Source organism: Lolium rigidum, chromosome 3 (genome assembly GCF_022539505.1).
Source record: "Lolium rigidum isolate FL_2022 chromosome 3, APGP_CSIRO_Lrig_0.1, whole genome shotgun sequence".
NCBI classification, from domain to species: domain Eukaryota; kingdom Viridiplantae; phylum Streptophyta; class Magnoliopsida; order Poales; family Poaceae; genus Lolium; species Lolium rigidum.
Window position 1 is genome coordinate 142,952,300 of NC_061510.1, and position 21,815 is coordinate 142,974,114.

General features: G+C 43.5%; 2 protein-coding genes and 1 long non-coding RNA gene across 3 annotated transcripts; all 3 read left to right on the forward strand.

Moving 5' to 3' along the window:
* The first annotated feature begins 1,643 nt into the window (after positions 1–1,643).
* LOC124698330 lies at positions 1,644–6,047 on the forward strand. The gene is made up of 5 exons (XM_047230819.1): positions 1,644–1,827; positions 1,858–1,933; positions 5,152–5,232; positions 5,408–5,565; positions 5,642–6,047. Exons 3-5 carry the CDS (start codon positions 5,158–5,160, stop codon positions 5,736–5,738), a joined length of 330 nt encoding a protein of 109 aa, XP_047086775.1. The 5' UTR covers positions 1,644–1,827; positions 1,858–1,933; positions 5,152–5,157; the 3' UTR covers positions 5,739–6,047.
* A 1,246-nt stretch (positions 6,048–7,293) lies between these two features.
* Positions 7,294–9,687, forward strand: LOC124698331 (F-box protein At4g00755-like). The gene is made up of 5 exons (XM_047230821.1): positions 7,294–7,702; positions 8,106–8,534; positions 8,611–8,786; positions 8,962–9,080; positions 9,181–9,687. The coding sequence occupies exons 1-5, from the start codon at positions 7,564–7,566 to the stop codon at positions 9,479–9,481; spliced, it is 1,164 nt and encodes a 387-aa protein (XP_047086777.1). The 5' UTR covers positions 7,294–7,563; the 3' UTR covers positions 9,482–9,687.
* A 2,188-nt stretch (positions 9,688–11,875) lies between these two features.
* LOC124698332 lies at positions 11,876–18,051 on the forward strand. The gene is made up of 4 exons (XR_007000934.1): positions 11,876–12,131; positions 13,058–13,311; positions 16,167–16,246; positions 17,579–18,051. It is a non-coding gene; the product is annotated as an uncharacterized LOC124698332 (long non-coding RNA).
* The last annotated feature ends 3,764 nt before the right edge of the window (positions 18,052–21,815 follow it).

The following is a 21,815-nucleotide window of genomic DNA, read 5'->3' on the forward strand; positions in this document are numbered from 1 at the left end:
AAGCTAATCAGACGACATTCCACCGAGAGGGCCCAGAGTATATCTATCCGTCATCGGGATGGACAAATCCCACTCTTGATCCATATGCCTCAACTCACACTTTTCAAATACTTAATCCCATCTTTATAACCACCCATTTACGCAATGGCGTTTGATGTAATCAAAGCATCCTTCCGGTGTAAGTGATTTACATGATCTCATAGTCGAAGGACTAGGTAACTATGTATCGAAAGCTTATAGCAAGTTGAACTTAATGACTTGATCTCATGCTATGCTTACTATGGGTGTGTCCATCACATCATTCACCTAATAATATGATCTTGTTATTAGTGACATCCTATGTTCATGATCAGGAAACCATGATCATCTATTAATCAACAAGCTAGATAAATGAGAGGCTTACTAGAGACTCCGGTTGTTTTACACAACACACATGTATCAATGTTTCTGGTTAATACAATTATAGCATGGAGTTTAAACATTTATCATGAACACTAAGATATAACAATAACTATTTTATTATTGCCTCTCGGGCATATCTTCAACAGATGCCTTCGGAAGCAAGTCTCCCCTGGCCACATGGGAGCCTTGGGAGGGGGGAGCAAAGTGCAGGGGAGGGGTACTTCAAACCCTAGTTGCCTCACCTGCTCTTCCCCCTCCTTCCCGCGTGTTTGCTTGGCGAAGCCCTACCCATGAGAATCTCCACCATAGCCACTATCACGTCGCTGCTGACGTAGATCACATCTATCTCTCCCTCTCTCTTGCTGGATCACGAAAATGTCTTCGTCAACCTTTGATCAAACGTTTTTCGCTTGTGTACGTCAAGGGTATGCCGCTCTTCTTATCTCGTTACTTGCATCTACTTTAGATTGCATCTTGTTTTTGCTCGCGCTTTGAGATTTTTTTTTGTTTTGTATTGCATGTTCTATTTTAGATACTATCTCTGGCCATAAAAGGATGGTGTAAGTTTATCTAAATTTAGATGTATCTAGACATCTCTAAGTGTATTGATACGTTCGACATTCTTTTATGGACGGAGTTTGTACAATATATAGAGGTGTTTTCTACAAAATACACCCAAGAACATCATGCCATCTCAATACTAATAGTGGGATCATCAGAAAGAGCATCAAACGGGCTAAATTTTGCGATTAGTGTTATCTGCAACAATCAGAGAGAGGAGTATGGTGATTTTATGAGAAAAGTTAAATAATAGATGGAAACCCAAAACTGATCCCTGGTGTATATGCACCCGGTATGTACAAAACATATTTTTAAAAGTTAAAAAAATTAGGAAAAAAGTTTCACATGTAGAGGGACATGTTCAATGTGCGCATGTAAAGTTTCACATAAAACAAATATTTTTCGTGCTACCTTTATTTTCTTACACAGGGCATAAAGCATGCCGGTTTTTTTGCTGAAACAACTTTATGATCATGTATCATGTTAAGATATATACATGAGACATTTTTCTGTATTTTTTAATATTTTTAAATATGTTTAAAATGCATTTTAAAATAAAGGGTGCATGCACTCGGTGCAGAAACATCCTATCCAGTAATAGAGACCTTTTGAAACCCTATTCCGAATTCTGCTGGTTTTATGCAATTTTCTTACCCGACGAGGACTCAGCGACGAACCTTTCTGCACCACGCCCGCTGCGACGCCACGCTATCCTCGTCGCCGTCGCCGATCTGCCGCGCCCCCTCGAGCTCCCCTCCTGGTTTGTCAGTCTGCCCGCCCGTTCCCTCTGGCCAGACTGAAGAGAGCAGCACGACGACGAGGGCAGAGCGCAAGGCGGGACCTTCCAGGCTCCCACCGATCTGATCCCCTGTCCGCCGCCACTCCTCTCCCCTGTCCCCTGTCCCCTGCTCTGGACTTCTGCTGCCTACCTCTGCCTCCACTGCTCGCCGAGACGCCGTCCGAGGACCAGGTACCTGTCACTGCCGCTTGATTCGCAGTTTACAAATTACATCCGTATCATTTGAAGGCTTGAATTGAACAATTGGTTTAGTGCATTTTGTAGATGGACAGATCTTATACATGAGTGCGAAAATTACCCAATCAGTCAACAATTCCACAAACTAAAGCAACTCCAGAAACTGAAACAACTCCAGGATTAACATTGTGTCATGTTTTATCTGTACTATGTTGGATAGTTGGAGTTGGCAATTGAGTTTTGTTTTTAGGGTGGTTTATTAAAGGGGTTAGTTTCTGGCAGATCTCTGAATTAGGCAGTAGGCTATCCACTTCTTTTTTGCTTTCACGCCCGCATATATATTTTTTGATCGAGAAATATGCCTACCATTTCACTCGTTCATACAAAACTCTGTATGCCTAGCCAGATGAAAACTGTAATAATTGTTCAGCAATTTTCCCCTTGAAAACATTTATGACGCTGATGCGTTGTAGATCTGTTTGTTGTAACAACCAGCACAATTCCCCTTGCTGCCACTGATGAATGATTCTTTTGTTCTAGATGTCAGCTAATCAATTTCACCACTGCTTATATATGTACCACGCAAAGTTCTAAGATTTTTTCTTAATGAAATTGCAGCATTTTCGTTTCAACTATAATGGTGAAGTTGGGATATTTTGTGATTTTGGTCTAATAGTTGCCCCTGGTGAGGATAGAAGAGCAGGTTATGATGGAGCTCTGCTTGGGATGACTTATCTGAGTTTCAGTAAATAAACTAAAGCATTCACCCAGGTCAACTAAGTGGAGCGAATCCGGAATTTTCTATATTTGGATAAAGTTGTTCTAGATTTATCTTGACTTGAGTATGCAAGTATCATGTTACTATGTATGCCTAGTAGTATAATTTACATAAATACATCCAAAAAACAAACAACATGCTGAAATCTGTTAAAGCCAAGACAATGCACTAAATACCAAGGCTCCAGTTGGGTCTCCTTCACCATGCCCGTCTATCCCTCTCCCCGTCAATCTTCCATGTGGCCATCGCCAGCGGATCTCGCTGCGTTTCTCCGGCTAGGTCTCTGGTATCAGGTAGTGGTGGCTGTGTCTGTGAACTCGTGCAAAGTGCAACTGTTCTTCATTAAGTTGCGTGCCCTGGAGAGAAGAGAGAGATTTAATCAACTTCCTATTCCTATGGCTCGACTTCACGGATGTGGTTGTCCGCAAGGATTTCTGGCTTAAGACCAAGTGTAGCAATGTATGAGGTTGACAGTAGTGTACTTAAGACCGTCCTTATTCGCACATTGGAGACGCCCTTAGTGGTCAACCACACAGTTTATTTGATTTTTATTGGCAAGTACACTCTAGCAAAATGGTAATTAGAAGTTCAAACAAATTTCAGAGAAAAAATTAGCTGGAATTTTGGAGAATCAATCAAATAATACCGGCTTGTTTTCAGTAGAAACTGCACTTCAAAGCTGTTTCATTGTTAAAAAAGATTCTGTTTTGGATGCATAAAACAAAATCCCACCGAGCCTCTGTTTTCTCTCTCCTTCATACCTCACTCGCAAAGCAATACATTGCCGCCGCCTGGGGTTCCAGAGCCGCCGGACAACCCCAGTGAGCCTCAGCACTCCTGCAGAGCAAGCCGGCTGTTGCCTTTATCCGTGTGGCCAGCTGCTCCTGCGGGGTAGCAGGCCCTACAGACCTAGCAGGGAAGGAGTTGGTTGTCGGGATCCGCGGCGCGCCACCCGAAGAGAGAATGCTGTGAGGTTCTGGTGCTTGCTGCTGCACACGGATGGATGAGCAGACAGATCAATTAGGAGAGCGAGGTAGGAAGAAGAAAGAGAGGAAACACCCTCATATTTCGTCAGATTCTTTGCCCAATCGGGATTCACGAGCAAATGTAGGTTACTAGTAGTATTCTCTAGTGCGTGTATGTGCAATGGATGGACCGAATTTGATTTCTGGTGTAATTTTAGATGACTGGTTGGAGATCTTTTTTCAGTTTTTGCAAGGGGACCTGGGTCGAGAGTAGAGAGCTTGTCCTTATATCTGGTTCCAATATGTTAATAATTTGAAATTTCGTGCACTGAACTAAAAGTTGTAAGTTATGTTTTTAGCTTTCAAACAGTATATACTTTATCAGTGTCAATATTTCGATTAGCTGTGCAAAAGACATCGCCAAATTACAACTGCAGTCTGGCAGATTGAAATTAAATCAGTTTTTTGTTTATCATATTTTTCTAAAGAAGGCAAAATTAAAATTTGGTCACATCATGAAAATTGCATAATTTTTTTTTCTTTAGTTACCAGCATTGATATCATTTCTTATGTTTGGATAACAGTGGCATTAACGATGCAAATTAAACAGCAAAAAGATAGAGTATATGGTAAGTGGACATTGGAGAATAAACGGTGTTTTGAGGAGCTCTATTGCGAGGCTTAGCTGCGATTAGGGCATCCACAAAGGTAGAGACAGCCTATAAGTATTCAGTAATTTGAGTCGGTAAAAAAAAAATCATATAATGGGGTGTGTCTTCAGTAGAAATAAATAGCCAGCTTACAAAAGCCATAAGGTGGACTCTTTGCCCAAAGAGTCAGGCACATTTTCTACCCTCTTTATCTCTCTTTCACATAAGAGTATCCTACACGGAGAAATTAAGAGCCAACCTTTGTAGATGCCCTTAGCGTCTACTCCCTCCGTTCCCTTTTAATTGATTCTTATTTAGTATAACTTTGTATTAAATCAGAGCCAATTAAAAGGGAATGGAGGGAGTAATATTGTTCTTATTTTAGGCTAGCTTCTTAAGGGTGACGTCAATGTTAGGGGAAGGGATGAGTTTATTTAGATTCATGGTTGCATATTGTTGTTTATTTAGGGAAATGATTTTGGTCAGTAGTCCTGCATAGCACCACATATTTTGGGAGATTTGTTTTAAAGCCGGATCAGTAAGAAATCAGTAAAACTAGGTCAGTGAGTCGGTTGGTAGCTTATGACTACCGGTGTGCTTGGGCTAGGTCGGTGAGAAATTCACATGGTTGACTGGTTCGAAGAGGTCGGTAAGAAAGTCAGCTATAAGTAGTTTGGGATGCTCATTTGACGTAGATATCTCTTCGAAATATTGGCCCAAGAAAGTCTTTATTTTATAACTCAGGGTATATTGTGTCCTACGGTTGGATGGTCTTCTCATGTACTCACTCTTGCATGTATTCTTATTTTTTCCGGGCAGGTGAAAATGGAAGGCCACTCCCAAAATAAAATATCATCAGCTGAAGCTATCTTGGTGGGAGCCTTGTCTTCTGGTGTTAATGTAAGAAATGTTGCGTTGTGCATTTGTTCAGTCTTAAATTAGATTTTATCTCATCCTTAGAAATAATATGATGTGCATTATACTCAATCTTAAGTTCTTTTTTGGATCATGGCATCTTCATTATATTCACTCCCAGTTTTAATCCTAATCATGCCCCTTTGTGCTTTTGGAATAGGCCCCAACATGGATTGTGCTCCAGATGACATTTTTGCTACTAGCGTGCTGTTTTAGTGCAATGCTCTATCTGGCCTTCTTCTCAAGTGACTTTGTGATCGTTGGGCATGTTTTTTTGCTCATAACCATTGGCGTGGTTCTGTTTGTGCTTCTTAACAGGTACCCCCCTTCTGTTCCTGCATGTGATCCACACTTGTGTTGTGATGAATTTAGCGAACCACAATATGCATTGCAGGTTTCTTGCAGAGACTGGTTTTGTCCCGGTTGAACAACAGATGCAGGAAATTGGAATCCATAAACCAGAAGCTACAGAAAAAGACAAGAGAAGCTAGCCACTGAACATACTTTAATTTATTCATATAGAAGACAACTTGTCATTTTACACGGTGAAACAGAGTGCATTGCACGATATGCCACTCCATTCATATATCTAGGCAGACTTTTGCACACGTGTACATGTAAATTTCAACAGAGTGCTTTGCACGATATGCCACTCCATTCATATATCTAGGCAGAATTCAGACATGCTTGGCCGCCTCCTCCGTTGTTTTGCTCTTCTTCCTCTTGATGTAGCAGAAACACGAGCAGCAGGGGAACTGAAACAAGAACTTCATTATGTGGGAATTCACCAATGCTGAGTCGGCAGAGATGTTATGTTGCTGAATGGATTTCCATCCATCCCCTTATATTACTACGTTGATTCCTTGCTTAGTTTGTCATATTACCAGAAGACGGTGGAAATTGTGGTGCTTTCTCGTCTGGGGGTGGTTTTCCATAGATTTTGTCGGCAAGCAACTATGACAATCGTGCCATCCCTTTTATTATATGATCAACTCAACGGAAAAGTGCTATTGGAGCCTTCGAAAATATCAAAAGCTATATTTCCAAATCTTTAAAAATCCTGAATAAAAGCAACAAATAAATCAACATATCTAGTCTGTATGACACAAATTTTGTGGAAATATTTTTCATGTATGACCTAAACAAAAAGAGACACGTGGAGCTCAAAATATAGCATATTTTAGCGGAACTTTTTAGATACATATATCATATCATTATATATCCAACATTAAATATTAGTTTTTAAGAGACTTTTAAATAGCATTCCAAATTTTCTTAAAAAGGACTCGGGTGAGCTCGTGTTCTAAAACGAGGCTCTCAAACTAAACATGTTTACAAGTCTGCATAAGTTTTTTTGAGAAACACATGACAACGCAGACGCTCACATACACGCGCATACACTCACCCTTTGAACGCACACACATACACCCTACTTTATGAGCATCTCTAAAAGACTGAGCCGGTGGATTGGATCTTGAAATTGACGAAGTCACCATAGAAACGTTGCCTTCTATCGAATGAATATTCCGTTTTTATGAGACACATAGATGTCAAACTTAGGTTTGAACTTTGGTGGGTTGGGGATACACCACCTTCCTAACCACCTAACCTTAGGTTGGTTCTCCAGGTCCGCATAAGTTTGGAGTTATAATCTTCGGGGGTGGTTCTTTGAAGCTAGTTATTCTTGTCTCGAAGTAAGGCGGAAATCATATCTTTTTGTTGTGATGGGTCATTGAATGGCATATGTGCAATCCTTAATACTACCTCTATTTGTAAAAAGATGTCGTAAATTTATCTAAATTTGGATGTATTTTGACACTCTTTAGTACGGAGTATATAGATATCTCTAAATTTAGATAAATCTCCACGCAAAGAAAATAGTTAAAAAAATATAACTGTCGTCGAGACTTCTCCATTTTAACCGTGAGTCTACCATGTAGGTACTTTTAATAAAAGAGGAGAAGAAGAAAAAAAGGGTACATGGCGTGTCGGCATTGCAATAATAGGAGATAGCAAATTGACCTCTTATTAGCGAGGTTCGGTCTGTCGGTCGTTCCGTTTTGGCCAACCCCATTCTGTCGTCGTCGTCGTCTCACCCCCAGGCTCCTCCGTGCTGATTTTGATTTGATTTGATCCACCCCCAAACCCTCTATCCATCCGAGGCTGATTGATTGCTCAAGAGAAGAGAAGAGGAGAGAAGAGATCCTCGTCTCGGCTTGTCGATCTCGCCGCATTCGATTTGCCTTGCTCGGCTAGGGTTTGGATTTGGATTTTGGAGAGGAGGAGGAGATTTGGGTGGGTGGGTGGCTGGCCGGGATGGAGGAGGTGGCGGAATCGTCGACGGACTTCCTCGACTTCCTCGGCCCGGACACATCCGCTACCGTCTTCACCATGCTCCACGACCCCGCCGACCTCGCCCGCGCCTCCGCCGTCTCCCGCTCCTGGCGCACCTTCGGTCGGTACATCCTGTTTCTCTTCTGCCCACATGCCTTCGTCTATCTATATGCCCATTCTTATGCCTGCGAATCTAACAATTTATCTAGATGCTACTCTAAATTTGCTAAAATAAACTCACCCACAAAAGGGCTATGCTCAGGACTTCATCTATCTGTATGCCCATCCTCATGCTATACTCTAAATTTGCTTAAATAAACTCACCCACAAAACTTCATCTATCTGTATGCCTATGCTCATGCTATACTCTAAATTTGCTATACATTCGAGGAACCAGAGTAAATTTCATGACAGCCGTGATTGATGATGCTACACCCCAACCCCAAAAAACAAATGCCTACATAGCCTGTGTTTGATTTTCTCTTCACCGACAAGCATGCCCCAACTCTGAATCTTTCATCCAGTCATTGCCAACCAGTTCAGCAAGATGCAGTGCCTGCGGGTGTGCCCGGAGGTGTCCACCTTCGCGCGCGTCGAGGTGCGCAGCAGCTCCGGCGGCAAAGACCATGATGTCGCTGGGCCGAGCGCCCGTGCCGAGGACGAGAGGCTCTCCCGGGACCACATGGTGTACATGCACCTCGCCCACGGCCTCCTCGCGCGGCCGTACAACGACGCCAGGAACTGCATCACCCGCTGTATCGGCGCGTCCAGCACCGACAACTTCCCTGAGGAGACCATCGAGAACACCCTCGAGCCTATCGACCGCGTGGATATGAGACCGTCGTACTGGTCCAGCGGGGGGCAGAGGGACCCCGCTGCGCCCGAGTGGCTCATTTATAGGCTCCAGGCGGATCTATGCCTCGTTGATGAAGTCAAGGTGCAGCCATTCAAAGGTCCGTCCTAAGACAAGACTGCCTCCTTTCTGTCTGGTGCTGCTTGTTGTGTTAACACTCTTCCTCGGCCGTGCAGCATTTTTCCAGTATGGTGATCCGATATACTCGGCAAAGTGCATCCGGTTCCGGATGGGCTATCCAACATCACCTCTAGAGCCTGAAACACTTGTGTGCGATGAAAATGAAGGGCAGCTAATTGATGATAGCAACTATGTATGGACTTACACATCTCCAGAATTTCCAATGTTGCAGGTCAGTTAACATAGAATCTCTTGTACAGATAATATGTATAACTGACATAGAGCCTTGAATGGGTACAAGTGTTCAACAAGTGCTTATTACGGAGGCCATTTGAACCTTGTTTAATAAAGTCTAGACGCCTTGTGCTGTTAGTCTGCTGAGTGACATGATGTGTGTGATATTCCAGGAAAATGTTTTACAATCCTTTAAGTTACCACACCCAGTTTTGTGTATTGGCGGCGTGGTGAAGGTTGAGCTTCTTGGGAGGGTCCAGAAGCAGGCAATGGACAGCTTGTACTACATATGGTGAGCACTTGTGGAGATTGATACTGTATTGTCTCACTATGATCAGTCATCTCCTGCATTACACTGATACATTAATTTGTCATTGTTCTTCCTTTTCCAGCGTGTCTCATGTCCAAATTGTGGGGAAGCCAGTCTCTCAAGAACTTGAGGTCGCTCCTCATGGGAAATGTGTGGTCATGAATTACTACCCAGATCCACGTAGATGCAGCGTTGCTCGCGGCGACTCGTCGGGGGACGATGGTCGCAGCAAGTGGCACGGCTTCGCGTCGAGGTTCTGGCACTCTGGCCGTGCTAGAGGGATAGGTGGACTGAACCAGGGGCTGTTGAGCAGGCTGTTTGGTGCTCCGTTGCAGTTTGGGGGCGAAGACGATGTATCCGATGAGGAGGGGGAGCTTCTTTAGAACTTAGAAGAAGAGAGGGCTATATCGGTGTCGAGCTCATGTGTCTTTTAGGTTTGGTTTTGAACAAAAGAAACATAGTCACTAGTACTACACACAAGTGAGTGTCCTTTGTGTGACAGAGATGCATCATCCATTGGCTCACTTGTAATCAAACCGATGCTACTATCGTTATTATTACCAGCTAGAGAATAAAATATATCTGAACTTGTTCAACCCGTGAATGGATGACTGAATCAGGTTATCTCAACACCTTCAGTCTATTTTGGAAAAATGAGTGAAAAACGTGAATGAATTCAACATATATTGGAAGAATGAATTGAAAAATAGGAGAATAAATTGAAAAAAAAGAAGAGAACAGATTCAGCATATATCTGGAAGAAAGTACTTCCAGTTGAGCTGCAGCCAAAATTGGATGGGCCAAGCAGCTTCTTTAGCGGTGTGATGTCTTTGTCATTGTTGGAGGAGTAGAACTCCTTGATCGCATCCGTCAGGGTGAAGATGGCGAGGTATTACCTCTGCAGTAAGCATTCTCAAATCCCCCGGTAGCATTTGGTCCTAGTACTGCTTGTATGGGCTTTGGCGAGAAGGCTGCCTCGTTACCCAGTTGGCGCTTATCTTCCGCTGTTTTTGGTTGAAAGAGGGGTACTGGAAGGAGATAAGCGTGAGGTCAGAATTCATGGTATTGGGTGTTTGAATGCAGAAAGATTGTAGGGGCATAGAGGAACCAGGTGTGATATGTAGTTGCTGGGCAATTTTGGTTGCTTGGTGGTTAGACAACGAATCTGAGTATAGCGGCAGGTGTTTAACACGTGTCCTTTATGTGGGATCGAATGCGAGGACACGTTCCACGCTTTCTGCAGGTGTCCATCAGCGCGTGCGCTCTGGAGTGCAATGGAGGAGGTCTGGTCTCTCCCAGACCTTAACGAGGTGACATGTACGGACCCGGAATGGCTGCTCCATATGCTGGATAATAAGTCTGAAGTGGAGCGCACGATGATCCTTCTGACGCTGTGGAGGATATGGTATGCTCGGAATGAGGTTGTGCATCATAAGCCGATGCCAACGATTGAGAGCTCGAGGCGTTTCCTATGCAGCTACCTGGACTCGCTGCTAATAATTAAGCATGACCCGGGTGCAGACCCTGTGAAGGGAAAATCAGTGGTTTCCTTTGACCGCGTGGTGGGAGAGAAGTGTAGAAAAAAGAAGGATGCAGCCTGTGTCTAGCCGCCGAAACCCTGGATCATGCCAAGAAGAGGAAGTATAAAGCTGAATGTAGATGGCTCATTTTGTGCCACTGACGGTACGGGAGGCACAGGTATGGTGCTGAGAGATGAGACCGGTATGGTTATTGTGTCCGCTTGCAGTTTTATGAGTTCTTGTAGCAGTCCTTTGCATGCTGAACTCAAATCCTGCCGTGAGTGGAGCACACTCCCATGCTTGATCGAGATGGATTGCGCGGAGGCAGTCAACCTGGCATCGACTGATCGCTGTTCATGGGCATCGTCCAAGAAATAAAGGAGCTTTTAGTTGAGGGAGATAGATTTGATATAGACGTTATCAGTCGTGAGCAAAATAAAGCTAGTCATGTTTTAGCAAACTTAGGCCGGTCTATGACTCTTACTAGGTTGTGGCCTAATTCTGGACCTGATGAAGTCCTGGCAGTGTGCCAGGCAGAGTGTAATCCTATGATTTGATCAATATAAATCTCCCTTTCTCGCAAAAAAAAAAAAGAAGAGTATAGCGGCAGGTGAGGCTTCCTGGCAAGGAATGGGATGGAATTTGCATGGTGCATTGCTAAATCATAAAAGATTTGTTACCATACGGAGTGAGGAATTGCTTCCTACGGGTCCAAACCCTGCTCTTGCTCCTACTGCTTCTTCTCCATGGCTCCATGGTATCAGCTGACGGGCTATAATCCGTATCCAATTGTTTGCCTTGCCTTCTTCTGCTGCAGCTCTTTGGTAAAAATCAGCGGGGTGATTCCAAACTGTCCCAAGACCGTTGTAATTTCACCATTGCAATTTTATAAGCTTCCTTTATAATTGGACCTACCTATTTAATTATCCCAACTGCTAAAAAGTACCCGGATGCTCCCTGTCTATGCGAGCACTCTCTTTTCAGCCGTTCGATGCGATCGGAACGCGCTAAATCGCGCCACACGAACGATTGCGTCCGGACATGTCGGCACCTGGGCCCCGACAATTTTCAACCTGGACCCACGGGTGACGTGTCATCCGAAGAGGCGCTGCGGCGCGTGCTCTCTCCGTTCCCCATTTCTCCCCCGCTCTAAAATTAGCTAGGGTTTTCTCCGGCGATTTTTCCTCGGCGGTGGAGGGGTGCTGTGATTGGCGGTGAGCAAGCTCGTCGGCGTGAGCGGGGGCGCGCGAGAGGGCTTCTACCTCGGTGCCGGAAAGGCGGAGAGTGAGCCGCGCGGTAGTGCGGTGTTATCTTTAGCAGATCGAGAGAGCACGGAAGGGGTGGGGATCTCATCAGCGGAGAGCGCCCCGCGTGAGTGGGCGGGGAGCTCGTCGGAGGAGAGGGAGAACGCCTGAGGGGGTGATCGGTCGGCTGCGGAGGACTTCCCGTGCTCAAGGGCTCATCGGCCGCGGAGGGTGGAGAGCGACAGCGATCTGCAAGTCTGCAACGGGAGGTACGGAAATAGCAACCCAGTTCATGCTCTGTACGGTTGCAATTTCTCTCATTCCCCGTCCTCTCCTTGCTTTGTTTCTGCACAGCACGCATTAGATAGGGCAATGCTATACTACTGCTGATTATCCCCGTACAATCTTTGCAATCCAAGCTATGTATCACGGATTTGCCAGGTAGCGAGGAATTTTAGGCAATAATGTTGGGTGAAATGTTGATGTACACTACCTTTATTAGTACTGATTTCGGGGTAGATGGTTTCGCCATATTAGTGACTCTTTTTTGAAAGAATGTTTTAGTTCCATAAAAAATTGATCAAGTTGCTTTGCTAATGTGCTTATATTCGTTATTAGTTTGTAACTAAGTTGCATTTTTTTCCTGTACGCATTGTCGTATAGTTTTTAGCAGCAACGTCATTTTAAGCTGCAGATTTTTTCGTCAATTGACACACGCACACTAGACTCCTTTCGTCCCAGCCTAGCAAGGTTGTGAGCAACCTGGACACCTGGTTGGGTGATCGGTTCATTTCGGACACAGGGTAGTTTGGTAGCATGATAGCAGGTTTAGTGTGGTTTCTCATCCTTTAGGTCCTTGATCACAGAAGCACAGTCGTTCTTAACATGGACTGGACCAGCATAATTACCGATAATTGGTTTGACTGCATGTAGTCCAGTCGTGGCTTCGAAAGCTTCAGAAGTTGTGCAAGACTGCATTTTACCCCAGGTTGGCAGAAGGATCGGCCCCTTGCCACTTTTTTCATAGTTTTTGCTATTTATGTTTTGATGCTCCTGCACATCAGCAACATGAACCACTTCCACCTAGTGCTGGAACCTAGTATATCTGATGCTTGAGCTATACTGTAAATGGTGAACTTCATTGCTTAGTGCTAACAATTCTGCATTGTGTTGTAAATTGATCGATCCATATCAGAATATGTTCCTGGTTCGACTCTGTGTGGTTCGTTTTGATTGAAGTGGGGACGCCCTGATGTGATTCGGTAGGGTTGCTGGCGTCTTCCTCGACAATGTTCCTGAGCTGCTGCCGCCGGCCACATCCATCGCCCCTTCCAACCATCCTACTACACCGGCACCAGCCCTCCTTCCCCCACATCCACTAGGTGCCGCCGGAGCACCCCGCCTCTCTTCACGGCATCGGCGCGCACTGCACAGCCCGGTGCCCCATAGGTAAATAGCTGCTAAGTTGCTTTGTCTCCATATGTAAATAGCTTACACCATCATAACTAAGTTGGTTCCATAGCTTGTTTTAGGGGTTTATTTTTGCACCTTATTTTTTGGTGTGTGGGGGCTTAATTCAATGTGTTGTTAATTGTCACATTTAGGTAAGTCATTTTTCAGCTTACAATTAAGTTGCTTTACCATATCGATTGAGAGAATTTTTCATGGTCGTTTAGGGTGTGTTCGGTTTGGGAATTAGGTGGAATGGAATGGAACCATTCCATTCCACTGTCACGGAACCGTTCCATCCCTGTGTTCGGTTTGGACAAAAAAATTGTCACGGAACGGTTCCATCCCTGTGTTCGGTTTTGGAATGGGATGAGAATGGAATGGAATGGGTGAGATTAGTCACCCGATTAATTATTCTAAACTCGATTAATTATTTACTAAACTTGATTAGTACTGCTAAACTTGATTAATTATTGCTAAACTTGGTTAATTAGCACGCAGATCGAGATATTCCACCTCGTCCGGCCGATTTGCCCGGACGGGTGCGTTCCGCATCCGGACAGAATATTCCCTTTCAAGGAACGGTTCCATTCCATCTTATCCCTGAACCGAACGCGAGAATGGCTCCGAAGAATGGAATGGTTCCATTCCATTCCACGTAATTCCCAAACCGAACACACCCTTAGAGTTTGCCAAGAAGCAATTTGGATGTCCAACAAATGCAACTAATCCCACATACACATGCAACTTAGGGATTTATTGAGAACCAATTTACTTTCTAGGAGGTTTGAGAAATTAATTATACAAACACATTCAACTTAGGGATAGCTTGGAAGTAACTCATTTCTCACACAAATGTAACTTAGGAATTAAGTTTGGTTGCATCTTAGGTTGTTCTGCCCCAGCTATTTAGTGGACTTGGGTTTATTAGTTAAGTTCCCTCCCAACATAGTTAAGTTACTCGTACCATTTAATTAAGTTTCACATTAGTGGAGTTGCTACTCAATTTAGCTAAGTTGATTATTCCTGAAAATTAAGTTGCTCACATCCTTTTGACTGCTCCTTTTTCCAAGTTTTGTCTTGCTGCAATATCTATGTTTAGTTAAGTTTCACATTAATAGAGTTGCTAGTAAATTTAGGTAAGTTGTTTTATTCAGCATACTTAAGTTGCTTCCATCATTAATCTAAGTTTTGACTTATAATCAAATTCTTACTAAGTAGTATACTCATTTAATTAAGTTGCTTTTTGCCATCTCACTAAATTGTTTTTCATTAAAATTAAGTTGTAGAAGCAATGTCGTAAGTTGCATAGTGATCTAATTAAGTTTCTTTCATCAATATGTTTTAGTTGTTTCCACCATCTAACTAAGTTGTATTTTATCACCTAACCAGTTGTACAAGAAATGTCGTAAGTTGCATAGTGATGTCTGAAGTTGTATAGTGATCTAATTAAGTTGTATTGTCAACATGCCTAAGTTGACTACTGAAATGAAGTAAGTTGGTTCTACAAACATGCTTAAGTTGTGTTTTATAATCTCGTTGGTTTTCTTCTTTTATGGAGCAACATGCACAAGTTGGTTAGTTTGGGTTAATTAAGTTGTATTGTCAACATGCCTAAGTTGACTACCGAAATGAATTAAGTTGGTTCTACCAACATGCTCTGGTTTGCTCCTTCTGAATATTGCTGGTGTGTTTTTACTGCTACTTGCGCTGGTTGTGCTCCAACTTATTTTTGGATCATTGCTATCCTAAATCACTAGACATGCAAGTGCTTCAATTTAGTCTCCATCGTTGCAAACATGTCCAGTTGCAAGTATCACTTTACATTCATGATAATGCATAGCATTGGCCTGACTGCAGAGTGGACATCTTGTATTGTTTAGTTGTCACATGTTTTTATTTCGTTCGCAAAGTGAGTACTTTCACTAGATGTATAGATGAACTATTTTCTCTAGGGGTATCTCTATAGGCGAAGTGAGCTGAATCTTCGTAAATACAACAGATATGTAAATGGTGACCATGCTACTATATGTTTAGAATCCTGTAAAATTTTCAACTGCTGAATTGACCCATTCGGTAATGCCGGTCTTCTTGTGCTTCCGCTAGTGGTCACCTGCTTGAGTTGCTGCTGCCGGTGGCATCAAGGCACATGCCACCAAAGCGGAGCAATATCGGGGCAGAGGCCACCGCAGCAGGGAGATGACGATGCCACAATTATGCTGACCAGTCAAACAATTTTGGTGTCTTATCCCATGTTCAATAACCTAGTTTTTTTTTTCCTTTTTGGTACAGGTTTGTTTGACCATGGATGCTACCCCTTCACCGAATTTCCAAAATTAGTAGAATATTAATATCAAGTTGATGTAGCAAATTTATCTTAGTAGTTTATTATGTATATCCTGGGATTGATTAGGTGCGTTGTTTTTGGCGTTGTTATGCCAATTTGCATACTATATGCTATTAATTTTTAAATGGTAGATATGTGAGATATCACAATGTTGTTGTGTGTAATACATAGTTGTGTACTGCTTGTTGTTAAGTTGTCCATCGACTGCTTGTTAAGTTGCATAATGATTGCAAGTTGTCCACTTTTCTTGGTAGCCGCTTAGCATAATGTCTATTCACCACGGTGTTCTTTTATTGTTCTAAGTTGTTGCATACACACTTGTTATTTCGCAACGCACACTTAGTTGCTTTTTTTATCTACTTGTAGTATGCATATGGTTTGTTTCTTCTTTTGAATTATGCATTGCGCCTTGGTAGGTTCATGATGCTGCCTAAGTTGCTTGTCATATTTCATTAAGTTGATCATCTACTTTAGATTAAGTTGTTTTATGCTCTCTTGTAAGTTGCAGGTTGCAGTCAATTAAGTTGTATGTACCTGTCCAACTAAGTTGCTTCATCGGACAACATGGTTTATCAATTTACGCACACAGTAAGTTTATCCCATTCCCTTAAGTTGTTTCCTCTCCATTTATTAACTTGTTTTTTGCATATCGATGGACAAGGGTTACTCTTTTTGATTCACGGCGCAAATCATTTGACTTAATAAGTTGTTTAATTATGCAAGTATAAGTTGCTTGGCCACTTTTATTACTCCCTCCGATCCGAAAAAAGAGTCGGAACGCTAATACACATTCATTTTACAATTAAGCCCTTGTGAAATCAGAAAAGCCATTCCGCGTCCTACGAAATTCAGAACAGCAAGGATCTGATCGTACATATCGAGCGCCGCCTTCAGCGGCTGCTTCGGCTCCATGCCGGCGCCATACGGGTCCGCCATGTCGAGGAAGGCGGAGCTGCGGGAGGCCAGGGCCTCGATGCCGGCCCAGCAGGTATGGCTTCGCGGAGGAGGGATGCAGCAACGGGGGCACCAGATCCAGTGTGTCCGGCCTCACAGCAATCAGATCCATCCTCGCCGACGCCGTATCCGGCGATTTGTCGCCGGCGTGGACCCAGAGGTCGGCCTTATTGCGGTGGGGAGGTCGGCGAGCCATGGATGGTCGAGGGGAGAAGAGAGAGTAAGCGGGGGGAGGGTTGCTGGTTGCTGGGTGCTGGGTGCGAAACTGTGAATGCGGGGTGCGGGTTGACCCGACGAGATATGGACTGCGGGTCGTTTAGAAAATAAGTGCGATGGCTCTTTTGCAAAACTTACCGTTCGACACTTTTTCCCGACCGGAGGGAGTAAGTTGCTTGTTGCTCCTTAACAAATTAATTTTATCAGAGTTTTGCTATGCATGCATGTGGTAGGCGTTTGTTACTTAGAGTGTACACAATCATGCAACTAATTTACTTGCTTGTCTTGTCTAACTAAGTTTGATGCGACACTTTAATTGAGTTTGGGCGTTTTTCATACATCATAATTTGCTAAAAACCAAGTTGTCTAGATTCCATACCTTTTTTATGTCAAGTTGTATGTATTTAGTTGATGCTAAGTTGCTCAGTGTTTACTGTTAAGTTGTGTTCAAAGTATCTGGTAAGCTTCTCAATGTTTTATCTACAGTATTAAATTGTGTGCAAAGTAATTGCTAAGTTGCTGACAAAGAAGCTCTTAAGTGGCATCTTAATTCCTCCTAAGTTTGCCCCCACTAAGCACAACTAAGTTTCCTAGCGAAGAAGCTTATAAGTTGCATATTTTCGGTTGTTCTTAAGTTGCTCCCTAATATATGCTAAGTTGCTCCATAAGATCTGCGATATGATTACCTCCTTTGTTTCATTTTCGTTTTGGAGCTAAACCTTAAATCATGGAAAATTTGATGATTTGCAGGTTTAGTGGAGATCTGTAGGAGAGAAAGAAGATTAGTGGAGATCTACAGGAGATGAAGAAGAGAAACTGTTGCAGGTGTCACTGCCACGTGGTCCTGGGCTGGGGCCTGGTTAGCGTTGCATTAGAAGATGAGGGCTGACCCAGGACGAGCGGAAACCTAATCAGGGACTCGAGGACGCGCGGGAGCCTGGCCGCTGGCGTGCGTTACTTTTTTTTTGGACCAAGTGCTGGGTCGGACTAGCCAGCATCCAGATGTTGGGTTGGACAAACTAGCACCCGGATGCTGGGATGGACTAGCCAAGCACCGGATGCTAGCTAGCCGTGTCCTTTAATTATACCCTCCAACATGGAATCAAAACATTTTGGAACATGCCAAGCGATTTCGAACCGAGCCTTGAAAGCCCTACTCATTCAGTCTGAAAGCTGCAAAAATATTACACTAGAGAGAGAGAGAGAGAGAGTCTTCAAAATAAAGTAAGGGGAAAGTACAACAGACCAACGAGAGAATAGCTACAGATATTCAAACTGAGAGTCCGGTAAGGCAACACACCGAACAGCACCTGTATTACAACTTGAGCTTAAGCAGATGGCAGCCAGTCGAATACAAATGTTGAAATGTTGTAAAAGGACACAGCACTATGCCATAACTGGAGATAGAAGTATCGTTTTGGGCATCAACAAGGAAAAGACTTGTACATCTCACAACAACAATACACAGGAAAAGCAACTTGGCACCTAAGACGATTCAGATACAGCCATACTGGTAATTGTTGGTGTGAGTGCGAGAGGCTGGAGCTCTCTGACCTCAGGAACTGCACGTCAGATCACCAGCTTATACAAGTTGTAGTTATCCATAAATCGTACGCTCGAATTGAAGTGTGCTTCGTCTGTAAATCAACTACAGATGGTAACAGCAACACAATTTTTTTTGAAGCGGACCAAAAAAGAAGAGGCCAAGTTCAGAGTTGCTCGGTGTCACCTGATGCTTCAGGTGGAAATGTGACGACCCAATTTGCGGTGAGAGAGGGGCCACTTTTATTTGCGGTGAGAGAGGGGCTCGAACTCAGGATCACTCGCTTTAGCTACGAGACCTATGCTCTAGCCAACTGCGCCACCTCCCCGTTGTGCTAACACAGCGAAATAAGCGGTGTTTAGAGCATCTCCAACAGACGCGCTATATAGGCCGCGCGGCATAAAAACGTCCGATATAGCGCGCGCGGGACAGAATGTCGCGCTCCAGCAGGAGCGGTAAACGGCGCGGCGCTGTAAATTTTTTAGGGCGCGCGGCGTTTTGCACAATCCGGAGCGGCATATCTGGCGCGTCGGCTACAGCGCGCGGCATCGCTCGTCCAAGCGCGAAAAATCCCCCGCGCTGAAATTTCCTCTTCCGCCTCGCCGTCCGAGCGCCAAATCCGTCGTCTCCGCGCGCCGCCGGTGAAATCCCGACGATGGAGGACCCCTCCAGCACCCCTCCCTACTCCGTCCCACCCTCCGCCGCCGTCACTTCCGCCGCACCCCCGCCAAACCCTAGCGGCGGCGCCGACGGCGGCAACGCAACGGAAAATGCGGAAGTGTGATATGCATTTGTGATATGTGTTCCACTTTGTCCATTTGAACCATATGTCGTGTGTCATTGTTGAACTACGTCATTTTGTGTGTCGTTCTTGAACTATGTGATGTATGTTGCACTTTGTGTCCACTTAAATTATGGTACATTATTTGTTTCATGAATTATGTGTGATTATTTGATCTTTGTGATTGCAAAATAGTATAAAAAACTGTTTTCCGCGCGCGCTGTATTTTGCCGCGCCCGGTGGAGGACGATTTTTTCCGCCCGCGCACGCGCTGCATTTTGCCGCGTCCGGCGGGGGAAAATACGGGCCAGCGCGCGCTAGCAGAGGTTTAGCGCACCGCGATATGTCGCGCCTGTTGGAGATGCTCTTAGTGACTGTACCAGAGTAGATGGTTCTCTCTAAGGATAATTCATGCTGGCATGCATAGGAGTACTTCTAACGACTGGAGCTGAATCAATCTCGTGAGCATTCGTACTGGCATATATATATACTTTTAACGCCCCGAGCTACATCAAATCGAGGACTTCCTCTGTGGTTCAAATAACATCACACCACTACGCAAGACCAAACATAATCATGAGGAAATTCTAGTTTTGTCAATTCAAGTGTAACTTCGTGTATGGACAAGTATGGCTAGCAAGATTAGTTGATACATGTTTGAACAAGACAAAATGGAGCACACAAGTGTAATCATTTCGCGTCCTGGAACTTCATAATTATATCAACCGTAGCAGCTATTTGATTATGTACAACATCTAATGGACAAAAGAAAACAGCCTTGTCTACTGAAAATGTGGGGTGGATGGTAAGCCTCCACTCTGAAACCGGCTACATAATGAATCTGATCAACCAGTCCTGCCATCATATTATGGTACACAATGTATTCAAACCAGCAATTTCCGTTTCAGCTAGTTGCTCGTATTATTGCATATCAGGACATCACTCGTGTTCCAGACAACTGTCTAGTCATACATCTTTACAGGTCTCTCAAATGAATGATGGTCCAGCATAGAGATCATGCAATTAGCAAAATTCCAGCCAAAAATAACAAAAGAATGTGGGCATTATCAGGATATCCAATCCAAGGACCGTTTGTGACAAGAGGAACCCGTAACTGGTTAGCAGGGTGTGCCTTTATTGGAGCTGTGTCTGGGTGCTCTAGTCCAAGAAACCCTCATTACCTTGGAGAAATCGTCATCTTTTTCTGCAAGTGTCTCTTAATCTATAAGGTAAGGCCTCATCCTCAAGAATAACCATAAAGAAAGGTTTTCCAAAATTCTGAAATATCAAGCATATGGAAATGAGGATAAGTATCAAGCATATCCAAGTAAGCAATGGGAAAGACATTTCTTTCAGCTGATGACTTAAAGGTTGTCCAACTGTACTTTTGGACCTACTCACAGAAACCACGCTGCATTTATTTATTTATTTTACAGAACAGGTTTTACTCAATAGATGAAGTAACTGAGATCTAGTATTAGCTAAACTTCATCACTGTTTGGTTCTGGGTGTCATTGGTAAAATGCTATACGTAAACCAAGCGGTCAAAAGGACCAAGATTTTTCTCCTCCTCTGGAACCTAGAAAGAGAAGACAGTATCACCCATCAAACCCAGGGGAAAATTGAAACCTTCTAAACCAATGGAGAATGGTCTCACTGTAAAGCCTGGCATACCAATATAAAATACCTCTTCTGCACGCAGTGTCTAGTACCGATCGTTGATGTTTTCTATCTTTTCACTGAGTACGAAAATTCGCAGCAAATACATGGTAAAGAAATACTATTGCGTGGAGCTAAATGCAACTAAGAGGTGTTAACCAGTGAAATAGAGCTATTGAAGGTTCGAATTCTCGTCCCCTAGCTTCTGTCTTCATCTTCTTTGCCGGGCTATTATGGTCCTCAGTAGTGAACTGAGTAATTGATTCCGGGACCATCGTAGTGAAGCCCTTTTTCTATGTCTGCGTAGCCCTCCGAAGATATGATCTTGCTGTAGTAATAGCTGTAGCCATTTAATACTTTTTCATTATTAATACTTAAGTGCCTCTCAGAACATACTAGTACCTCTAAGAAACCAAATCCCACTTAAGTGCCGAACTCTGGAACGACTCTGCCTTTCGAGCCTTGCTGGATGATTATCATGATATTTGTGGGCACAAAAAGGCGCAGTACTATTTATCTCGGAATCAAGCACAGAATTGGCAGTATGCACGCTAATTATCATGATATTTGTGGGCACAATTTCTTTGCAAGCTCTATATGGACCATCTCTACCATGCATAACTGCCAGTCTAGCACACCAACACATAAGATGTATATTGGCCTACAACAGATATAGATATACTAGAAAAGGCATGGAGAAGAAGAAAAAACAAGATATGATAAATGTCAAATACGGACAAGTACAAGAACTAAGAAAACAACCAGTCAAGCTATGGCTTTTGGGGTTTTCAGATGTCAGCAATCTTTAGTTCAGGGTTCTGCACAAACCTATCTAAAAACATAGTCATCTCAAATAAGTACCAACCGATTTTTTTTTTCATATTTACTATTTGAACATAAGATTGCCTTGTTTATACTATGTCATGAATAATCAGCAAAATCTCAGTGTAAAATGCATGCATTTAAGCTGTAAGAGACCCATCTCTACTTGCAATAAGAGTACT